The following is a 20,050-nucleotide window of genomic DNA, read 5'->3' as shown; positions in this document are numbered from 1 at the left end:
CATCATCTCTGAAGTAGGGAGACAGTTATTCATTCATTCACTCATTTGTTCATGTACTCATTTATAAGACACATACTAGGTACCAGGCACCCTCATTTTCAGAATGGTAGTAAAGATTAAGAGAATAAATATAAGGTCCAATATCAGGCATAAAATGGGTGCTTAGGACATGATAGCTATTACCGTTTCACTGTGCCTCCAAGGATTCCAGGGCAGTTAGCTTGTATTGATGTCTGTATGCAACCAATCTGTACCACACCTAGCACTCACTAGAGTTCTGAGCAAGATTGGCTTCTCACTAACCTCAGCTGCAATTTTTCACAAATCCCAGTTGCAGAACTTTCATCTAAGTGAAAGTTTAGACCACAATGTTTAGAAGAACCTACTTTTAAAGGAGTTTTTATTTGAAAGTGGACCCCTCAGCTTCCAATGAAATCTTCTGTTAAGTGTGTACGTCTTTGAAGATTTTCTGAAAGGAATAGAAGATTTAGATTTACTGTCATTGGTTTAGAATTGCTAAAGCTAGTCCAGAGGTTAGTGACGAAGGAAGTCACAATGAACAAACAGTGGTTTGTATGATCCTCTTAAGTTTCAGTTAAACAGTTGATGCTTCCATTTTTCCTAGGGAAGGAATCACTGTGATAATACTCTTCCTCATTATAAATCGCCTGGCTCAGCGTATCCATTTTGAATGCTAATTAGAACGCTAATTGGTGAAAATATAATAATAGTTACCATTTGGAGTCTGTTAATCTTGCTAATTTCAGAAGCCAGCCTCATTGTTTAGCGGACCATAAGGTGTGAGGGAGTTTTGCTGCTGAGAAAATGGGTTGCTGGTGATATCTTGCTCCAGAGAAAAACAGGCCTCCGCGCCGACTTATGTGTAAATAAGACTAAGAAATTCAAAATGAAGGCTAACTAGTTTTCCTCCTTCTCCCGCACTCCCCTGCTGGGTCCGCCGCCGCTGCCTCCACTACAGAATGGCTACACGCCTTTGCACCAGGCCGCCCAGCAGGGCCACACGCACATCATCAACGTCTTGCTGCAGCATGGGGCCAAGCCCAACGCCACCACCGCGGTAAGGGGGCGCCGGTTGCCCCTCACCACGCCGCCCCTCTTTCCCTTTGATTGACTTAGAATCCCCCTTCCCGGGAGCCGCTCGGCGGAGCTGAGTTCCCCACCCCCCCACCGTCCCCATCCTTCTTAAACCTCTGCACTCGGGGGGAAAGCCCGGGATTTCCAGCAATCAGCATGTGATTTCTGGGAGCGCTGGTCCCGGAGGGAGCGCAGCGGCCTGACTCAGCCGTCCCTCCCGGGAGGGGGCCCTGGGCTCGGGCTGCGGAAGCGGGCTCGGCTTCCAGCTGGCTCTCGGCTGGGCGCGGAGTCCACCCCTCCCGCCCGATCTTCTTAAGGGAGTACGCTTTCCGAGGCCGCTGGCTCCCACGGAGCTCTGTGGGATGTGGAGCCATTGAAATGTAAAGTAAGCGGTGCAGTTAAACCCCGGGGTCCCCGGTGGCCTGGCCTGGGGCCGCAGTTGCTTGTTTGTGTTCTTTCGCTGCGAGGAGAGCTTCTGCACAGCTGTAGCTAAATATGTTGCCGCGTTCCCCGCGGTAACATCTTACCTGCAGCAGATGGCCTGACTTCTGATGAGGACTGAGTGTACTTGGTTCTTGAATAGTTTTCTTCGGAGGCCTCTTTCGGGTTTCAAAGGTGACTCTCCTAAGCACAGTACAGAATTCGGAGCGCTTGCTTGACGACCTCAGGGTTAAAGCAATGAGTGCTTCTTCTTAGAGCACGCAGATGCAGCTTGTTGTGTTACCATGGTGACCTGGGCTATAGTTTGAAGAAGTTACAAAGAAGATTCAGATGTAATGGTAAAAACTAGTGATTTTCCTAAGCTGTGCCTTGTTTTGGAAGAAAATGCTGGCTCATGTGGAGCCGCGGGTGAGCTCACTGGCTCACGCCGCCGTCCTCCCCACCGGCTCTCACTGCCTTTGTCTCTCTTTCGCTCGCTCTTCAGAACGGCAACACCGCCTTGGCGATAGCTAAGCGTCTGGGCTACATCTCGGTGGTGGACACCCTGAAGGTTGTAACGGAGGAGGTCACCACCACCACCACGGTGAGTAAAAAGACCCCAACGACTTTGGCTCCGTTGTTGTGGTTTTTAAGCCACAGGCATTTTCACTTACAAAATGTTTTGAGCTTTTGAACTTCTTTGCTGAACAGGTTGTAGGGACTTTGGGTGAACATGTTGCTGAGCCTGTATACCTTGAAGTATGCAGATGAAAATGCATTTACACAGCGCATACAGGGATGCCAGCTTCCTTTTGTCAACGTAAATCCATATAAAATGTGTGAATGTAATTTCATAACACTTAGCCCTTTTTCTGTGACTGACTGCTTTTTCTCTGCTGCCCTGTTGCTGGAGTTGGGTGTGACACCTACTGCTGGCAAAGTGGTAGGACACTCCACTTTTTATCTTAGTCTGAAGGTCCCTCCAGATGCTGGGGAAGACCTTGACCCCTTCTTAGCTCAGGACTGGTTTAGATGCATTCACAGTGAGAACAGTTCATCCTGATTTTCTTCCTATTTCTGAGTATTTTTTTATTCAAAAAGAAAATTGAGTGTGCATAGGAGAGAAACCGTTGTCTGCAACTTGATAGAGTATATGTTTAATTTTTTTTTTTCACTATGTGGTATATAAGTGCTGATTCTTTAGGCCAATGATCATCACTGACCTTTGCCAGAGAAACTCTGAAACAGTGAAGACCATGATGGAATCATTCCTAATGCTCTTGTGATATTCATTTGGAGCAGAGCTTAAAGGAGCCCTCCTGAGAGGGAGCTGCTGCTGCTGCTAAGTCATGTCAGTCGTGTCCAACTCTGTGCGATCTCATAGACGGCAGCCCACCAGGCTCCCCTGTCCCTGGGATTCTCCAGGCAAGAATACTGGAGTGGGTTGCCACTTCCTTCTCCAGTGCATGAAAGTGAAAAATGAAAGTGAAGTGGCTCAGTCGTGTCTGACTCTTAGCGACCCCATGGACCGCAGCCTAACAGGCTCCTCCGTCCATGGGATTCTCCAGGCAAGAGTACTGGAGTGGGGTGCCATTGCCTTCTCCACCTAAGAGGGAGACTCACAGCTAAAAGTGCTCTTCTGTTTGCTTTTATTTATTAACTTTTCTCTTTGAGAGAGAACAACGGCTCTGTAATTTCTCTTCGTGAAGTAGAAAAGTAGAGCGACAGCAAATCACTAGCTTTTCCTTAGAAATGAGATGAGATCCAATGAGATCATGGATCAACAACTAAAAAATTCTGAATGAGGTTCTAACACATGCTTCAAGCTAGGAGTGATGCATATAGTTTTAGAACTCTTGATTCTTTTGATAGATGTGAAGGAAAAGATGAGAATTTTGTTCTTCAGGCTGACAGCAAGTTCCTGCTGACAGACGTTGAAGTAGTTTGACGTGAAGTTTTAAGTAGAGTGGAAGGATGATGTATTGATGAACTGCAAGACACAGACTGAATTTGGATAAGAGAATGGCACTGTTTGTTTCCTCAAGAAAAATCTTTGGCCAGTGTACCACAATATTTTTAAAGATTTAAAGCATAGCATTCATAAATTATATAGGAGAAAAGCAAGTCTTGTCACCGTCTAGCACTGCCCTGAGTCACTGTATATGAATGAATCGTAATGGCTTTTTCTTACGGTATGGTTTCTTATACCAGGAGAATCTTCGTATTAGGGACCTTTACATATGTCTTTATTTGGCCCCTTTGAAACAGTGTGCACATCACAGATAAGTGAAACTTTTGGTGGCAAGATTGGCTAAACATTTGTTCAAGTCCTCTCTCAACTTTATTACCACTTCCATGTTCTAGGAATCATGTATATGCATTTTTTATCAAATGGCCACTAGATGGCATCTTTTTGCTATTGTGACCTGCTTTTCTTTCATTCATTTAGTGTTTATTGGATATAAAAGGTATGTTGGATTCCATGCTGGGTACTGAAGAGTCATCAATGGTAAAAACATTATTCCTCCCGACCAATAACTTACAGTGTAGGGGGAGTGGAAAATGAGATTTTAAGTTTTGTCAGAAAATCTTTAATATCACCAAAACTATAAAATTTACATGTTTCAAAGGGATCTCAGGCTCATAAATATTGCTTAGAGTGATACTTTAACCATTCAGAGCTATATTTTAAAAGAGGAGCAATTGCTTTTAAATACTATTGCCATACAAATTCTCAGATACCTTGTCACAAATCAGACATATGGTCATATCTCCACATGTAGCTCTAGGGGGATGTGAAAACTCCTCAAATCTCCTCCATGGGCTTTCTTTCTTGTATCTATTATTCTTTACACTGCCTCGCTAAGCATTGCTCCAACAAAAACCACCGTACTTAGCAATCAAATTTCTATGTGAAAAGCCAGCAAGTAAATATAAAACATAATAAAATGTTTTATAAGTTGGCAAAATAAGACATCATTGCCCACATTAACCAAACAAATACCCCCTTTCTCTAAGTGGGTAGTTTTACTGGTTGCATGTTTTGCTCCTGTCCTATCTTTATTTTCTGCTTCTCTTAGAATTGGATTCTTAGAATTATGAATTTTATTGTTTTATGAAATGGAGTTTGGGTCTAAGGATTGAAAATACAAACTTATTCCTTCTGTGATGTAGGTCTTCCTACTTTATACTGTTTTTCAGGAGAGATTTCCATTCTTTCTTTTTCCACATAATGATATTTAAAGCTATGACTATTATTTAGTAATTTACAGATATGCCAAACATTGAGGGTAGATCTAGGATTCAAATTTAGGTTGTCAGATTACAAAATCCGTATTCTTAACCTTTCTGATATACTTGACCTTGGCTTTGCTAAAAGTAGTTTAATAGGAATTTTCAACTTTTAAAAGCTTACATAAAGCCCTTTATTGATATTCATGGAAGGATCATGTTCAATATCATTTTCTAAAGTCTATAGATTTCACTAAAAATTATTTGGAACTGCTCACTGGTGGTAGGCAAATAGCATGAAGCAATTTAATAATATGTAAAATAAACCAAATTAAATTTAATATTATTACCATTTGAATGTATTAGCTGAGCTACAGCCACACGCCTAACATACAAACTTCACATCGTTCACTTGGTACAATGTGCCATTTGAGCAGCCATGTGAGTTCTTTGCCATCAGAGAAAGTCTCCTTAGCTATTCCTCCTTCCAGAGCTCTTCACCCCAAAGTATGAATAAAGTCGTTGTGTGGAGAGGAGAGTAAGATAGCAGTTTGTAAAGGAAAAGTCACCACTTCAGAAATTTGTGAGACATTTTGGGATTGCAGTTTGTTTCCTTAACCTTTGCTTTTCTAACTTCATAAGACGCAGCAGGGAATATGAGACAGTTGAGCATTCTCCAGGGATTACAATCAACGTCTGTTTGCTGGAATGGACATCACAGTGGGAGGGACACATTTCTGGCCACAGAAGCCAACAAGCTCATTCTCCTAATGCAGTTTGGAAGAACTGTGAGATATGACTCATCCTTTTGTTATTGGTCTGCGTGCTAAGTCGCTTCAGTCGTGTCCAACTCTGTGCGACCCTATGGACTGTAACTCGCCAGGCTCCTCTGTCCATGGGATTCTTTAGGAAAGAATACTAGAGTGGGTTGCCATGCCCTTCTCCAGGGGATCTTCCCAACCCAGGAATCAAACCTGGGTCTCCTGCATCGCAGGCCGATTCTTTGCCATCTGAGCCACCAGGGAGCAGTGGCTCAGATGATTGATCAGCAATCATCAGTTATTGGCAGAGTTTTAAAGGGATCGTGTTTTATGTTGCGTATGATCATTGATATGTAGGGCGTACATACTGAATAACCTACTAAAATAAAAATGGCATTATATTTATCTTAGCATTTAAACATCGGTTCTAAATCTTATATGATACCAAGAGTCAGATAAAGTGGGAATCATAAAAATGGCAATGCAATAAAAACATGTAAATCATTTGACACCTTTTAAGGTGGAGTCAAGAATTTTTCTTTGACACAGGTGCCTGACTAGAAACATAAAAGTTGTTATTCTTGCACAAAGAACATCAATAATACATACTGTATTGTGGCTGCATGTGGGTATCTTATAATATCTATATAAATGTATCTGATGTGTTATCTTAAAGAGATAGTCTGTATACAGAACTTTTTAAAACTTTTGATTCAGAACACTAGTCTGAATGCAGAAACTTTTTAAACTTTTGACATATTTTTCCCAATGCACTCTAATTGTCTCAACAACATCTGAGTAGCAGTTATTTTTGGTAACTCACCTTCACTGAGACTTTCCAAGCCTTTAACCTTAGTTTTTTTTAATAGAAAAATATTACTTACATAGTACTTAAATTATATACAAAAATTATGTTACCTTATGCAATTGGTATAAAGGTTTAGCTTGTAGTGCTGATGGGAGACTGTGTGGGCCTTGGAAGGTGGTACCCTCGCTGGGGTCGCTCAGCATGCTGCGACTTGCAGAGTGTGTGATACAGAGTGAGTGGTTGGCCAGGGGAGGGACCACGTGAAGGGCAGTAAAGCACACGTTTTCTTCCACATGAAACAAGCCAGGTATTATCCCCCATTTACAAAAATAGCATGTTAAGGACTCATATTTTATTGTCTACGTTATGATGTAAGTTAAGTCTGCCAGATATCACATAATTATTTTGCCACAATATATGATTTAACTACATCCTATTACACTTATGCTTTGTGCACTACTCATTTTAATTTTAAAGTTGTTTCTAGTCTTGACCATAGAATCTGAGATTCTATAGCAGAAGAAGATGCCTATGATCATTTAATTATATCCTTGTTTTCCATGGACTATTCAGATGGAGTTGCACAAAACTATATTTATGTTTGGCTAATCACGTTTTCAAAGGATACTTCATTTAAAGGGACTTTTTAAAAAATTTCTTTTATCATTAGTCATGAGTACAAGACTTATTATCCATTTAACAAATATTTACTGATGATTTTTTAAAGGTCAGACACTATGTCATGTAAAAATGCATACTATATTTACTACTTTGTAAATAGAAGGCGTTTTTAACATCTGTACCAAAAAATATCCATGACTAATATGATCAGTGTGTTACTTTTTCTGTTGCCACATATATTTGCTGATAGTAATTTTAATAGCATGCAATAACCAAACTAATGCAAAGCTAGTTCCACTGTCACAAGTTCAAAGAAAATACAGTCAGATTATCAGCATCTGAAATAGAAACTGAGAATGTTTGACAATATAAGTTACCTGTTTAAAGTATATTTCCATCAGTTTTTAAATTGAGATGTATCTTCTTGTGAAACTGTTTCCAGTGAAGGACAGTTACTCCAGAATGTTTCTGCAAAAATTGACTTTGGTGTAGTTTAATACAGTAGATATCCCTTAACTTTTTAAATCATTTAATTTACACTTAGACTTCATTTTACAGTTTCCCCATAATTTAATAGGATCTCATTGTCTCTATCCTATATATTAAATGCAAAAAAAAGTCATTTTTCTGCAATATATGCACTTTCTTAATACAGGAAAGTATAACAGATTACAAATTGAGTTGCACAATAGATCCACCCGAGGAACTTTTTTTAAGCACCTGTGATTGGTTCCTCTCTTGAGTGATACAGATTTAATTGACTTGTGTTGAGACCCAAGCAATAATACATTTTAAACTTCTGTAATAATTATGATACGCACCTAGAGTTGAGAAGAAGAAGTTCGGAGGAGGCAATGGCACCCCATCCAGTGCTCTTGCCTGGAAAATCCCATGGACGGAGGAGCCTGGTAGGCTGTGGTCCATTGGTCGCTAAGAGTCAGACACGACTGAGCGACTTCACTGTCACTTTTCACTCATGCATTGGATAAGGAAATGGCAACCCACTCCAATGTTCTTGCCTGGAGGATCCCAGGGACGGCGGAGCCTGGTGGGCTGACGTCTATGGGGTTGCACAGAGTCGGACACGACTGAAGCGACTTAGCTTAGCTTAGCTTAGAGTTGAGAACCATTGATATAGAACTTAGATTATTGTCTTTTTGTGTTATATTCATAAATTAATATTATAATTAAGTGGTATATTTTCAAAATTTGTTCACTCATCAAATACTTGTTTACCACCTGTTAGTCTCCGTCGTTTTGGGTAGGTGTTGTTTTGTCATTCCTACAGTGTTGAGTTTGTTTTCAGTGCATATGACATTATGGAACTATTTAAACATCAGAAGCAACGTTCTGGAAAGCTGACCTCACTCCTCTGGGCTTCCGTGTGCCTTCCTTTGGGTAACACAGGACTTTCTCCATGTCTTCGTTTACTTTTCTTCCCCAGAGGAAAGCTATGTAGTCATTATGTGAATTGTAAATGTATTTTGCATAATTTTATGTCATCAATTTATTCCTCTATGTATTTGAGAAGCCCCTACTGTGCTTTTGGTTCTGCGGAAACCATCTCTTTAATGACTCACACTCAGGTGGGAGGCGCATGAGGCATATACAGGTGTGTGTGATGTGGTTCACATGATGCTGTAGGAGGGAGTAGCAGCAGATAAACACGGCTAAGAAAACACATTCATTGGGGAGGGTCAAGGAATGTTTCTCCAAGGAAGTTACATCTTACATGAGCCAAGAAAAGAGAAGAACATTTCTTGTAAAGAAAAGGATATGGGAGGAAAACGGAGGTGTAAGAGAACGTGGCTGCCAACGCAGTTGCAGGGTTAGGGGAGTGATGTGGTCTCCCTGTCTCCGGCTGCATCACCAGGCATTATCGGAGCCAGTTCATCTGACCCCCTGACAGCCTAGGGAGTTCATCCAAGTGTACTTTCTAGTCAGCCATGTCCCGTCCTGCATCCATGGATTTAGCCAACCTCAGATCATGTAGTAATATAGTATTTACTTTTGGAAAATAGCCTTATGTAAGTGGACCCATGCAGTTCAAACCTGAATTATTTAGGGATCAACTGTATTAAGTTTTTTCTGAAGAAAATGGGAAGCCACTGAAAGGTTGTTCAGTATCAGGTTATGATTTAATCAATCCCTCTTAATACAAAGAAATTATACCTGTATGTTGGCCTTCCCCGGTGGCTCAGATGGTAAAGAATCTGCCTGTAATGAGGGAGACCTGGGTGTGATCCCTGGGTTGGGAAGATCCCCTCGAGGAGGGCATGGCAGCCCACACCAGTGTTCTTGCCTGGAGAATTCCGTGGATGGAGGGGTCTGGTGGGCTACAGTCTTTGGGATCGCAGAGAGTCAGACAAGTCAGACACGACTGAGAGACTAAGGCCAGCACACACACAAATACATTTTCAAATTAATCAACTGAATTTCCCTATAAATATATTTGAAGTTCTTTACTGCTTTTGGAAAGAAATGAGATGGTAATGGGAGACTAAAGACAAACAAGTCTGAAATACCTATTCAACAAAGTTTAAAAACCTTGACAACCTATTGACTGTATTTTGGTGTCTTTAGTTGAGGATTATATTCTTTATTCTGAGAGATTAGTATTTGAACATTCTCATGACTATGCCAATAGATGTACTTAATACAGTTTCAATACAGAAACAAGAGATAGGGATTCACAAAAAAGAGACTCCACTATCTCTAAGTGATATTTAAAGTTGTGGGATTTGACTTTTTACCTTTAGTTTTTAATCACCTTGGTATCCCTGGTATCTAAATAGTGCCTATCATGGAATAGGCACTCAAAATGTTTCTTGAGTGCCTGAATGACTAAAAAGTTCAGAGGACCTTTGTTTTTAAGACTAATATCAAATTATTATGATAAGTTATGCTAGCTAATATTTATTGAATATTATTATATTCTAAACTCTGTTCTTAGACCTCTTCTATATATTATTTCATCTAATCTTCATAACAGTTTTAGGAAGTAGTGTTATTATTCCCATTTTATAAATGAGGGAATTAAGGCATGGAAAAATAGAGGGACTTGCTAAGGCCTCATAGCTGAAAAGTGATGAAGTTAGAATTTGAACTTAGGCAGCCAGACTCCAGAGAGTGGTCTCATAGCCTTACCTGGTCCATCAGGGCTGGAAGGCAGAGAATTTGGCAGCTGGAAGGCAGCTAGGCAGCAAACCAGAATTGTAGCCCAGTGAAAGACGACAAGGATGATTGACTGTGCACTCTTGATCTTCTGGTCCAGAACAGATGCATCACATTTTCTTCCCAAGTCTGTCATGTTGCTTACAACTTCTAACCAATGGTTTTGTGTATAACAGATTGCCTATGTTCACTGCTGCTTTTTAAAGATTGTCTAAAGACATAACTTAGTCCATTTTAAGGAAGTCTTGAAAACACGAATCTGCTTTCTCCACATGGCTTCTAATGCCATTGCTAAAGAATGTGTTTTGCAAATGGGAACTCAAAATAATGAACTTTCTCTTAACAACTTCACTGGAGTAAATGGTCATTTATCTTCAGAAAGAACAAAAGAACTTCTGTAAAGGAGAATAAGAGACTAAGCTTCCAGAATGTCCACATGGAGAAGATGGAGTGCTCAGGGCGTGATCACTGCTGACGCTATTGACTGTGTTCTCCTCTGTGATCCTTTTCATCCTTTGTTTTAAATTGAACGCTGATAAAAAAATAAATAAATAAATAAATTGAACGTTGATGATTTTTGTCTTTCCAGACTATCACTGAAAAACACAAGCTAAATGTTCCTGAGACCATGACTGAGGTTCTTGATGTTTCTGATGAAGAGGGTAAGACTTTTATTCAATCTTTTATGACATCTGTCAGGATCTTACATGAAGGAAATCATCTTTTTTTTCAGGGACCAAGCTGGTACAGTGGGTGTAGATGACAACATCTTAGCACTTAAAGTCACTTTTTCACCTTTGTTTCAGTACATTTACTTTTTCAATTTGGGGGGAGGGAGGATTCTGTTTATGTATTTTCAACTGGTATTATCTTTAATGACTCACTAAATAACAGGACTGGGAAAAGGGAAATAAACTGGAAATTGACCATCTGTTAAAATATCTACCTGATAATACAATTGTTGTTAATATATTTTAACTATGCTAGAATACATTTTTTATTAAAATGCCTGAAAGCAAAAGAACTTAAAGCATGTTTTATCGATGGTATGTTGAGAAATTTCTGCTTTCTAACTGGTTCAGTCACACAAGAGTCCACTTTAAATCCAGAGGAAGAGAACCTTAGAGAAGGCCAAAAGTAGCACAGCAGTAAGTCATACAAATTAAACCTGAGATTTGATTCTTTAAGTCAGAAAATGTGCCCCCTGTAGTTTTAAAGTTGATAGAAATTATCTAAGCCAGTGGATTTCAAAGTTCTGAGAAGCTCTATGAGGAGCAGTAGGGACTCTCTGGGGTGAGTATGAGGCATTATGCTTGAGGTCCAGCCAGCAGGTTTCCACTACTGTACTTTACTAGGGTAGCTGGCTTTCCTTGAACAAAAAGAAAAATCTAAAAATTTCGTGAGTTAATAAAGTGAATAGCCAAGTTTCAGTAGTACAGCTATTGGTCAGGCATACATGTTTGAAAAATATGTGTACACACACATGCACATGGCAAGTGTATATGTTTGAAAAACTATTGCCATACTGGCCCTAGTAGTAGGCCCAATACTAATTGCTTTCATGGAGAAATATTAAAGATATTTCTTTAGGTTCTTCAAGATAAAATCATAAGGTCAAACTTTCCGTTGAGATGCCCTCGTTTGAAACCAATTCATTAATTCACTTATCAGTGACAGACATTGAGTTGTCTCAACTTTTGTGAGAACTTATGATAAGAACAAACAAATGTTGGGTCTAATTAAAAGATGTTGCCAAAAATAATGGTTCCCGGTATTTATTATGATAATTTGTGTTCCATCCTAATACTTGCCAATTTTCTGCATTCGTATTTGCACACTATATTTTGCTTTGTGTGATCATCTTTCTTATCTTCACTTACATGTTGAACAGCTTTTAAACAGTTTGGTGACCACTTTATTGATGGGGAAGTCCTTAGTGATTCAGGTACCTTTCGAGGAAATTGTTGGAGTGAAAGCCTGTCTTTGCTTTTAATTTTTCTTACCTGGCTAGAAGCAACTTGCTTAATATTTACATCTGGGTGCCTAATACTCACCTGTTTTTGTTTTTTTTTTATATATATAGCATGTATAATATGAGTGGAATTGTTTACATGTGCATTTGAGTGTGTGGATTGTATTAACTTGGAAGTTTAATGCCATGAATTGCTTATACTGTAATATTAATGATTTGAAACTATTATTGAGACCTATAAACTAATTACATTATCTAATGACACTAGAAATATTTTTAGAAACTAATATTTCTTCATAGAATACAAATTTGGAGAAAAATTAATTTTTGATAAGTTGACATTGAATTAGCATGAGCATATTAAGACTGCTTGAATATGTAGTCATACCATTCTTAGATAAAGATATGTTTTAGATGTAGTTAAAAATATATTAGGTTAGCAATTATAATCTAATTTTTTTAATTACCTAGGAACAAAGTAATCTTTAAAAATTTGGGGGAGACTTTGTCATATAGGGAAAAATGAATAATATAAAATATCTTCTCTACCAAGTAGCCTCCAAAGTACATGTGGTACCACTTTAAGGAGACCTATTACATGAAAATCTAAATTTATAAATGAGATAAATTAGGCAGTGATTATTTAATTTAAAAATAGTTACTTATTTCTAAAATAATTGATAAAGAATTCTAATAGCTAATGCTTCCAAAGTATTTACTGAGGTGTTAGTAATTTCATTTGTATGAAACAACCTCTTGAACCTACCCATTGCATAATATAAGATCTAGTTATAACATCTTATATACTTTTGTTAAAACTGTTACATGTTAAAAGTTATTAGTGATAAGAACTCTTGAATTTATAGGAGTATTTGTGAATGGTCAGGAGTATCTTTCATGGTGAGAGAGGAAGATTTCTGTGGCTTCCTGCATGCTAAGTCGCTTCAGTTGTGTCTGACTCGTTGTGACCCTATGGGCTGCATCCCACCAGGCTCCTCTGTCCATGAGATTCTCCAGGCAAGAATGCCGGAGTGGGTTGCCATGCCCTTCTCCAGGGGACCTTCCCGACCCAGGGATCGAACCTGAGTCTCCTGCATCTCTTGCATTGCAGGCAGATTCTTCACTACTAGCGCCACCAGGGAGCATTTTTCCCTACTAAGAAAGTCAAGTTGAATAGTTTTCTTGTGTAGAATATAGCTAAGTATTGTGAACTAACGTTTTAGTACAATTAGTATAAAAGAGTTTGACTAGTTGACATTGCCAATCCTTTAATTTTTTGTGAGTTTAAAATGTTTTCTTGGAACCTAGCATCATTTATATGGGCAAAGTACAGCTGCTTGTGTTTGGATAGTATTAGCTAGTCCCTGTTTTCTTTACAACTCTACTGTTTTAATAATCATCTGTGTGTCAACACTCAGAAGAGTGTTCAAACCAAGTATAGATGTCCTAGCAGGCTAACTTGCTATAGTAAAGAAATCAGAATTTTCCATTCATGAATCCAATCAACAGATGGTTAAAGTAATGTTATTGTGTGTAAGCTGGATGCATTATCTCATCCCCAAAGCATCCATATGAGATCAACTGTGGATTTCCCTCATTTTTTTTTTTTTTTCAGGTGAAAAGGCTCACCTAAGTAAGGATGGGAAGACCAAGGCTTAAACATATTCAGTAGTTTGTTCAGTGGCACAGAGCTACTAAGTGGGAGAATTGGAATCTAAACCCACTTGGAAAGCTGCTGTAATAGCTCAGTCGGGATGTAAAATAAGTCGGATGGCAGAGAAATGGAAGAAAAAGAGACATGAGAATTCAGTCTAGTCTACTGTGCAGACTAAAACCAAGCCGTCAATGTAATCCTTTACATCTTCAAAGGATTGTGAGCTGCTTCCTGTCTTTGCTGACTCAGCTCCTCAGCCATAAGTTATATGATGGGGCTCTGGGATGAGAACACCTGAGTAACTAAATTACCTGTGGAAATGTGACCCGTGTATCCCTTATACTCAGGGATTTGTGAGCGGGAGGTTTGTACAAACTTCTCCACTAGTTCTCTGGGATGATGTGTCCTAATAATCAAGAGAACTCCAGAGTGGCTGAGTGTTGGGATGAAATACAGAGGCACATCTGTCTTTTCCTTCTGACCCACTTCCACTGTGGACTCTTGACCCTAGGACGGCACCTCCCCCAGATTTCAGTTCTTTACGCACTTATCTGCAGAAGTGCTCAGTAACCTTGAGAGGGAGAGACCTCGGGAGCATTTCAGAGAGTCTCCTTCTTCCTGGCGTTGTGCAGAGTTGTCAGGAGGGAGAATCCTGGGCCCTTTCCCCTGTACGTGTGGATCTGTCACCATAATCCTGTGGTCTGTGCCCTCTAGAGACTGGCAGTGGCTCTGGCCCGGAGGACTCTTTAGTTTCCAGATAACAAAACAGGAAACTGACAGCAAGCAGTACATTAATGCTATACAATTAGTAGGAAAGGGTTTTCATGAAGTTGTTTGGAATGATTGGAGAATACAATGAAAAAAAAAGTTAACTCCTAAAACCTAGAAGTCAGAATTCTGTTAAGTAAGTGAAAACGTAATGTCAGGGAAAGGGTTGTTCAAATATAAGAAACAGAAAGGAAGTTCACTTTAGGTTTGTTATGATGCAAAAAAAAAAAAGGGGGGGGTTACTTTTTGTTGATTTGTTTTACAACAAATAAGGCAGTTGATGAAGAATGCTAGGGTATAACCACTCTGTCATAAACTCTTTCCAAGCCTGTAGAACTGTACTTGAACAAATAAGGGTTAAGTATTTAAATTCAGAATCTTATCTGAAAGTAGACCTGTATCCCTTTTCCCCGCCTTGGCTCTGGTAGGTAAGTAGTTGTACTGCTTGTTCATGTAGGGAATTTGCAGACAGAAGCAGATGGATAGAGAGGAAGGTGGGGAAGAAGATGAGGCGGGGGTCACCATGCTGAATCTGAGACGCTTATAGCAAGTTCAGGTGGGGAAGTCCAGGAAACATTTGAATGTGTGTGTTAAGTTTGTGAGAGAGGTTTGGGATGGATACAGAAAGTGTGTAAGCAAAATATAGGTTATCTTTGAAGTTTTAAAAACACATGATGATGTATCAAATAAGAAGAAAGTTTGGAAGGGAAGTATCAACATTTAAGGAGAGTGGAGACTGGAAAGAAAGACTCAAAGATGTAAGGGGGAAGACCAGGGAGGATTTACATCAGAAAAATTAAGGAGGGTAGTTTTGCAAAGAAGTCACCTCTTGGCCACTGATTAATCTGTAAAAACGAAAGCCTCTGTTTGTGAAAGGAAAAGGACTCAGAGTGTGAAATAAAGAAGGCCTTAGAGTTGGAGGAAGAGGTTGCTGTATTTCAAAGCGGGCAGAAACATGGATGTTTCTGAGGAAAGAAAGGGCTAGCAGAGATGCAGAGGTCGAAGATAAAGGATCTAGCAGACAAGGAATTTAGGAAGATGAAAAAAGATGAGAGTTTAAAGGCCGGGATAGGCTCGCCTTGGACTGTAGAAGTCCTCTTACCACGTTGAAAGGCAAGAATATGATTGTCTTATTTTTTTGGACACCATAATAACATTTAAAGCATTAGCTGTATCATGTTTTTCCCAGACTTATTTTTCATTTTCTGTTAATTTCTATAGATATTTCTGCTTTCCATCCCACACTGCAGACACCATCAAATAGCATGGTTCATACACACATGTTCTGGGAGAGGAGTTTTATGGCAAGAATACTACCTAAGTACGTACCTTTCCAGATAATTCCAACATTGGGTTAGCATCTGGCCACTGACGCCAGCAAGTTGGGATTCTGCATCTTTGGCCATTTCTCTCTGAGATGTAAGTGTTCCCTGGTGGGTAAAGAATCTGTTCCCAGACGGTAAAGAATCCATCTGCAATGCTGGAGCCCTGGGTTTGATCCCTGGGTCAGGAATATTCTCTGGAGAAGGGAATCATAACCCACTTAAGTATTCTCTTTTTTATTGTTTTATTTAAAATTTTTATTTTATATTGGAGTACAGTCAGTTAGCGATGTTGTAATAGTTTCAGGTGGGCAGCAAAGGGACTCAGCCATACATGAAAGTGAAAGTCAAAGTTGCTCAGTCGTGTCTGACTCTGCAACACCATGGACTAAACAGTCCATGGAATTCTCCAGACCAGAATACTGGAGTAAGCAGCCTTTCCCTTCTCCAGGGGATCTTCTCAACCCAGGGATCAAACCCAGGTCTCCTGCATTGCAGGCGGATTCTTTACCTGCTGAGCCACAGGAAAAGCCCAAGAATACTGGAGTGGGTAGCCTATCCCTTCCTGACCCAGGAATCGAACTGCGGTCTTCTGCATTGCAGGCAGATCCTTTACCAACCGAGCTATCAGGGAAGCCAAGCAGTCATACATTTACGTGTACATTCTTTCCCAAACTCCCCTCCCATCCAGACTGCCACATAATGTTGAGCAGAGTTTCATGTGCTATACTGTAGGACCTCCACTCCAGTATTCTTGCCTGGAGAATGCCATGCATAGAGGAGCCAGGCGGGCTACAGAACATGGGGTCGTAAAGAGTCGAGTTGGACACGACTGAGTGACTCTGAAACATAGTCAGGCATCAGGATGGACACAAGGCCACCATAGGGGTCTCGAAAGCCTTGAACTTCACATTTGGTAATACAGAGCCTAGGAGGGGATTTTTTTAATGTAGCAGCTGTCTTAGGCAGATACCATTGTAATAAAACCATCAAAATGCAGAAATGAGGGAGAATGTAAAGGACATCCACTCTCTCATGACCTCAGTGAAATAAGGGGCTTTTCAGTTGTGCATTGACTTATCACCACAGTCACTCAATTTTATATATTTGATTAAAAGTGTCCTCTTCCAGTTGCTTTCTTTCTGTCTTTTAATATGACTACATGCACAGGAGGGGAAGGCTAAGTTCATCTGCATCTTCTACAAGGTAAAACTGCTGACACTGGGCCTTGCTTATCCAGACTGGGAGTGAGTCCAGCTGGGCGACCTTCTCTTCTCTTTCCTTCACCATGTAAACCTTCTGTCCACTCAGGGATGACAAGAGGGGAAGATGAAGGGGAGGAATAAGACAGAGAACCTGAAGTGTAAGCCCTACTTTATTAAGGAATTTTGAGTAATTTGGGGGCTTCCTTGGTGGTTCAGATGGTAAGGAATTTGCCTGCAATGCAAGGAGACCCAGGTTTGATCCCTGGGTCAGGAAGATCCCCTGGAGAAGGGAATGGCGACCCACTCCAGTATTCTTGCCTGGATAATTCCATGGACAGAGGAGCCTGGTGGGCTACAGTCCATGGGGTCGCAAAGATTTGGACATGACTGAGTGGCTCATGCTTTCACTTGTGAGTAATTTTAAGAAGAAATTGAAGCTCATTGTGACTTGTCTTTGTTCTCTGTAACCATCTTGGTTGCTAAGAGACTGGTGAGAGCTGGCAAATTATGAGAAGCAAGATGAAATGCAAAAGCCAATTGACTCTGGGGATGGGTAGGATGCCTCAGTCTGGGTGAAATTAGGAATTTGATGCTAGAAGGCAAAGCTCAACTATTTGATTGCTGGATCTTAGAGGAGGGTTGGGGTAGTAGAGTAGGGGATAGAGCAAGAACGAGAGAGTACATTCAAGCAGACTTTTGGGTTTTAAATAGTTCTGTAGGCCTTTTGCTCAAGGGATCCATGAAGTACAGCTTGTTTTATATGTCATCATGAATTCAGTCATTCCCTCCACTTTTTCATAAATAAGGCTTAGTTTTCTCAAAGGTTAACAAAACTTGCATTTTTTTTCTGAAATAATTTAGGCCTATATCCAAACAATACTTGTGTTTTAATAAGCCAAGTCTTAGAATTGATCTTAGAACTTTTTGTCTCCCAGAAATAAACCAAGGGGGAATCCCAACTTATTTGACTCATAAAAATACTCCTGTGTAAAGACTTACCAGTTATACAAGAGGGAGAAATAGTGGAAAGTCCCACAAGTCCTGTAATAAAATGTCCAAGCTTCCTGATCTCATTGCTGTGTTCAGAGACAGGCTTTCTTCGTCGATTTTTCCCGTTGCTCACCAACATGATCTCTGACTAATGCTAAGTCGTTCCACTTAGTATTCTCTCAGTAAGAAATGCATGTTACTCTTATAGTCATACTGTTTTTGCTGCCCTCCATGATCCCTTACACACCAGCCTCTCACTTGAAATACCCTTATCTCTGCCCATCACACAACCCTCTCCAGTACTCTTGCCTGGAAAATCCCATGGACGGAGGAGCCTGGTAGGTTGCCGTCCATGGGGTCGCGAAGAGTTGGACACGACTGAGCGACTTCACTTTCACTTTTCACTTTCATGCGCTGGAGAAGGAAATGGCAACCCACTCCAGTGTTCTTGCCTGGAGAATCCCAGGGACGGGGGAGCCTGGTGGGCTGCCGTCTATGGGGTCGCACAGAGTCGGACACGACTGAAGCACCTTAGCAGCAGCAGCAGCTGCCCATCACAATTGCCCCCAATCAATTGACCAGCTCCCATTCCTTCTTCAGCGATTCCTTTTGCAGCTTCCCTGGAATTTCCTAGGTCTACTGCAGCAGATCACCACAGATTTATTCTCACACAGGTCTGGAGGCTGGAAGTCCATGGTGGGACCATGCTTGCCTCCGGAAGCTGTAGGGAAGAACCCTTGATCACGTCTTCCAGCCTCAGTGCCTGTCAGCAGCCGTTAGTGTTCCTTGGCTTATAGACGCATCTCTTTAGCATCTGCATTCACACGGCAGTCTCCTCTGAGTCTCTCTTGTCCTTCTCTGTCTCTTGTGAAAACACTCTTTTTGAAATTATCCCATATGATCTCATCTAAATCCTTCTTTTACATCTAGAAGGACCCTGACTCCACATAAGACCACCTCCTGGGGCTCCAAGTTGACAAAATGAAATTTTGGGGGGATACTGCTCAACCCACTGCACTACAAGAGATCTGTCTCTCCTTTGGCCTTTTTGGTTCTTAACGTTAACTAACATCATGCATTTCATGTGCATCTGTGTTGTTATTTGCCTATGGGTTGCTGCTGTTGCTGCATCTGGTTTTGTGAGGGAACACTTTGAAGAAGAGATTATATACAAGAGTTGAGGGGGAACCAGTTTAACAAAATTAATTTTAAAAATTTACTCATGTTTTCATTAGAGTTATCAGACTTATGAACTGTTTAAGCAGTGCAATTATATTTTTCTTTATATATTTTCAAAAATTATTTTGCATAAATGAAGTTTAGCTTGTATTTCAAAGTGTCAATACTTTGACCATTTTGTATTAACAAAAATAATACCTAGTAATATTATATTCTAGAACTCTATAATACGTCCTTATGTATTATTTAATTCAGATCCCCAGCGTGTGAGATAGATTATTAGTATCACTCTCATGGGAAGATTGACTGGCCAGTAAGTGGCAGAGTTAGAATTTTAAACCAGGTCTATCTGATTTTAAAGACTGAACTTTTAATTACTATTCTGTGTAGGCTCACTCAACTAAAACTAAATAAAAATATAATTATTTCACTGAGGAAAAAACAAAAAGTAATTTTAATGATGAGACTTGTAACTGCCAAATATTAAGTGTAATGATTCTGAGAAAAAACTCCAGTGGTGAATAAATTGCATCTCTATTTACTGCAAGATCTTTTGTTCAAACTGTCTTTAGCTTTAAGTAATTTAGAAAGCTAATAATATTTTGATTATGGGCTCTTAAGATCATATATACACGGAAGTAATGAAATGCTGAAGACATGCTTCTTATATTTCTTTAATGCTGTGTCTTTATAAATAAATTAGTGCTGATTTGAAATAGTTATTTTTAATGGAAGAAATTAAAATAATATTTAACTTAAAAGAATGAAGTACATTCCTTCAGGTTTTCCCTTACGTAGGTTTTCAGGCTTTGTGTGATTACTGCCCTTAAAGGGTCTTCAAAAATAGTTT

The 20,050-nt window shown here is 39.9% G+C and overlaps 1 protein-coding gene across 50 annotated transcripts in view; it reads left to right on the top strand.

The window, feature by feature from the left end:
- The window catches only part of ANK2 (ankyrin 2), a 684,658-nt gene that overhangs the window by 590,745 nt on the left and 73,863 nt on the right, over positions 1 to 20,050 (top strand). For all 50 annotated transcript variants that reach the window (XM_043870793.1, XM_043870810.1, XM_043870785.1 and 47 more), the window contains 3 exons: positions 980 to 1,078; positions 2,021 to 2,119; positions 10,700 to 10,772. In XM_043870793.1, coding sequence (XP_043726728.1) covers positions 980 to 1,078; positions 2,021 to 2,119; positions 10,700 to 10,772 — 271 coding nt within the window. The remainder of the gene's footprint in view (positions 1 to 979; positions 1,079 to 2,020; positions 2,120 to 10,699; positions 10,773 to 20,050) is intronic.

This window comes from Cervus elaphus, chromosome 17, assembly GCF_910594005.1.
Source record: "Cervus elaphus chromosome 17, mCerEla1.1, whole genome shotgun sequence".
Taxonomy (NCBI): domain Eukaryota; kingdom Metazoa; phylum Chordata; class Mammalia; order Artiodactyla; family Cervidae; genus Cervus; species Cervus elaphus.
Note: the sequence above shows the minus strand (reverse complement) of the source record. Positions and strands in the feature narration are given on the sequence as shown.